The 2,157-nt window shown below is 49.1% G+C and overlaps 1 protein-coding gene across 1 annotated transcript in view; it reads left to right on the plus strand.

Annotated features, from left to right (window-relative positions):
- Positions 1 to 1,034: 1,034 nt before the first annotated feature.
- Positions 1,035 to 2,157, plus strand: part of Bco1 (beta-carotene oxygenase 1) — a gene marked incomplete at its 5' end in the record, with an annotated part of 25,256 nt that continues 24,133 nt past the window's right edge. Inside the window, 1 exon segment of the mRNA XM_017797508.2 lies at positions 1,035 to 1,258. Coding sequence (XP_017652997.1) covers positions 1,035 to 1,258 — 224 coding nt within the window.

Raw genomic sequence — 2,157 nt, forward strand, 5'->3', positions numbered from 1 at the left:
TTGATTGCTATGGTATATGTAAAAGTCCCTCATTACTGGATGAGGAGATGGCTCAGTCAGTGAACGGTTGGCTTTGCATGCATGAGGACTTGAGTTTCATCCATAGATCCCACTTAAAAAGCCAGGCATGGTGGCATATGCATGTAATCCTAGCACTGGAGAGGCAAAGACAGTTGAGCTCTGGGACTCATTGTGGGTCGGCCTAACTGAATCAACAGCTACAGGTCCCAAGTGAGTAACAGACACTGTCTCAAAAGCTGAGCTTGTCCTCTGGTCTCTACACGTGCATAAGTGCTCCACCTCATCCTAGACAGACAGACAGACAGACAGACAGACAGACAGACACACACACACACACACACACACACAAGTTCCTCATCACAATGGGTAGTTAGTCCTCTCCTGGGTGTTTTGTAATGGGTAGTGCTGAGGGAGGAAGCCCTGTGAAATACACACCATGGGAAGACTCCCAAGAAAACACCGGCACTTAGGCCTGGGAAGTTCACAAACCATCAAGAAGCTTGGTTGAAATGCATGGTCTCAGGCCCCACCCTGGGAATACGTTAAACTCCACCTTTGGCTACCATCTGAGTGTGATTCAAACATATATTCAAATTTGAGAAGGGTCAACCAGCTGTTTTCTGTCAGAGGGTTAAGTATTTAAGGCCCTGAGGACCCTATGGTGTCTATCACAGAGGCACAGCTGGGCCACTGTCACTGGAAACAGAAATAGCCAGACAATGGAGGAAGTGGCCCTGACCCAGATACAACTCTATTGTGAAATCTGGTGGAGGCTCAATTTAGTCTCTGGGCTGGAGTGAAGACCCTTGGCCTCTGGAGGCCTTCCTGGGTGGAATCGTGGTTTTTAGGCTAGAGACTCGGGGCTCACCATGACCAGTGGGCTCTAGTGGGAAGCCCTCTGGCCCTTGGAATCTGGTCTTGTGGGATCTCCCTCCAGGGTTGCAAACGATACAGTCAGCCAGCATGTAGGTGATGGTGCTGTCCTGCTAGATTCCCAGTTTGCTCTTCTCTAGGGACCAAGAGGAAGGGGAAAAACCCCCTGAAGCACACGGAAGTATTCTGCTCCATCCCTTCCCGCTCGCTCCTCTCCCCCAGCTATTACCACAGCTTTGGAATCACAGAGAACTACGTGGTGTTTCTGGAACAACCTTTTAAGTTGGACATCCTCAAGATGGCCACCGCATACATGCGGGGAGTGAGCTGGGCTTCATGCATGTCTTTCCACAGGGAGGACAAGGTGAGGCCTGCCTGCATATCTACCCAAACCCAGGAGCACTGAGGGGAAGACTACCTTGCAGGACGCCACCATACAGTCTCTCTGGAGGCAGCTGCCAACATTCCAGAGAGTTCTGCTGTTGAGACAGTTTCATTAGAGTGGTTCTGACTTAGGGCAGGCCTCTACACATAGCAAACTTATAAATACAGACTGTTTGGGGAATGGGATGTTAAACTCAGGAAACCCTGGTCTCCCAAACCATCCCCAGATACACAGCCACTAAGGGAGCTGTCCTCATTCTGAGACACCCCCCCAAACCCCCACATAGCCACCACCAGCCATTAGGAAGGCCCCTTAGAGTCTCTGTTATCACTTTGCCATGTTGGGGGGATAGTGGGTGCTGGAGGCTACTTAGACATCAGGATGATACTGAGTTCCACAGATACTCAGAGAAAACATCACCAGTTAAGAGACAGGTGAATGATCTGTGTGTGTGTGTGTGTGTGTGTGTGTGTGTGTGAATGCTACATAGGCATGTGTGTACCTACATATTAATTTGATGCTGCTACTTTATTTTTGAAAAATGTCAAGTAATTCTCAGTGTCATCTATTCAAATAACACACTAGTATAGAAAGCCATACATAACGTCACCTTCCTGAGCTGGGCGTGCAGCTCAGTCCCTAGAGCTTGACTAGCCTACACAAAGTCTAGCACTCATAACACCACACAAATTGGGCATGGCGTGCATGCTTTTAATCCTAGCACTTGGGAGGTGGAGGCAAGAGGATCAGGAGTTCAAGGTCATCCTTGGCTAAATAGCAAGTTCAAGGCCAGCCTGGGCTACATGAGACCTTGTCTCAACCAACCAACCAACCAACCAACCAACCAACCAACCAATCAATCAAATCCCTTGCCCATC

This window comes from Nannospalax galili, unplaced genomic scaffold (assembly GCF_000622305.1).
Source record: "Nannospalax galili isolate Female #2095 unplaced genomic scaffold, S.galili_v1.0 scaffold2675, whole genome shotgun sequence".
Taxonomy (NCBI): Eukaryota; Metazoa; Chordata; class Mammalia; order Rodentia; family Spalacidae; genus Nannospalax; species Nannospalax galili.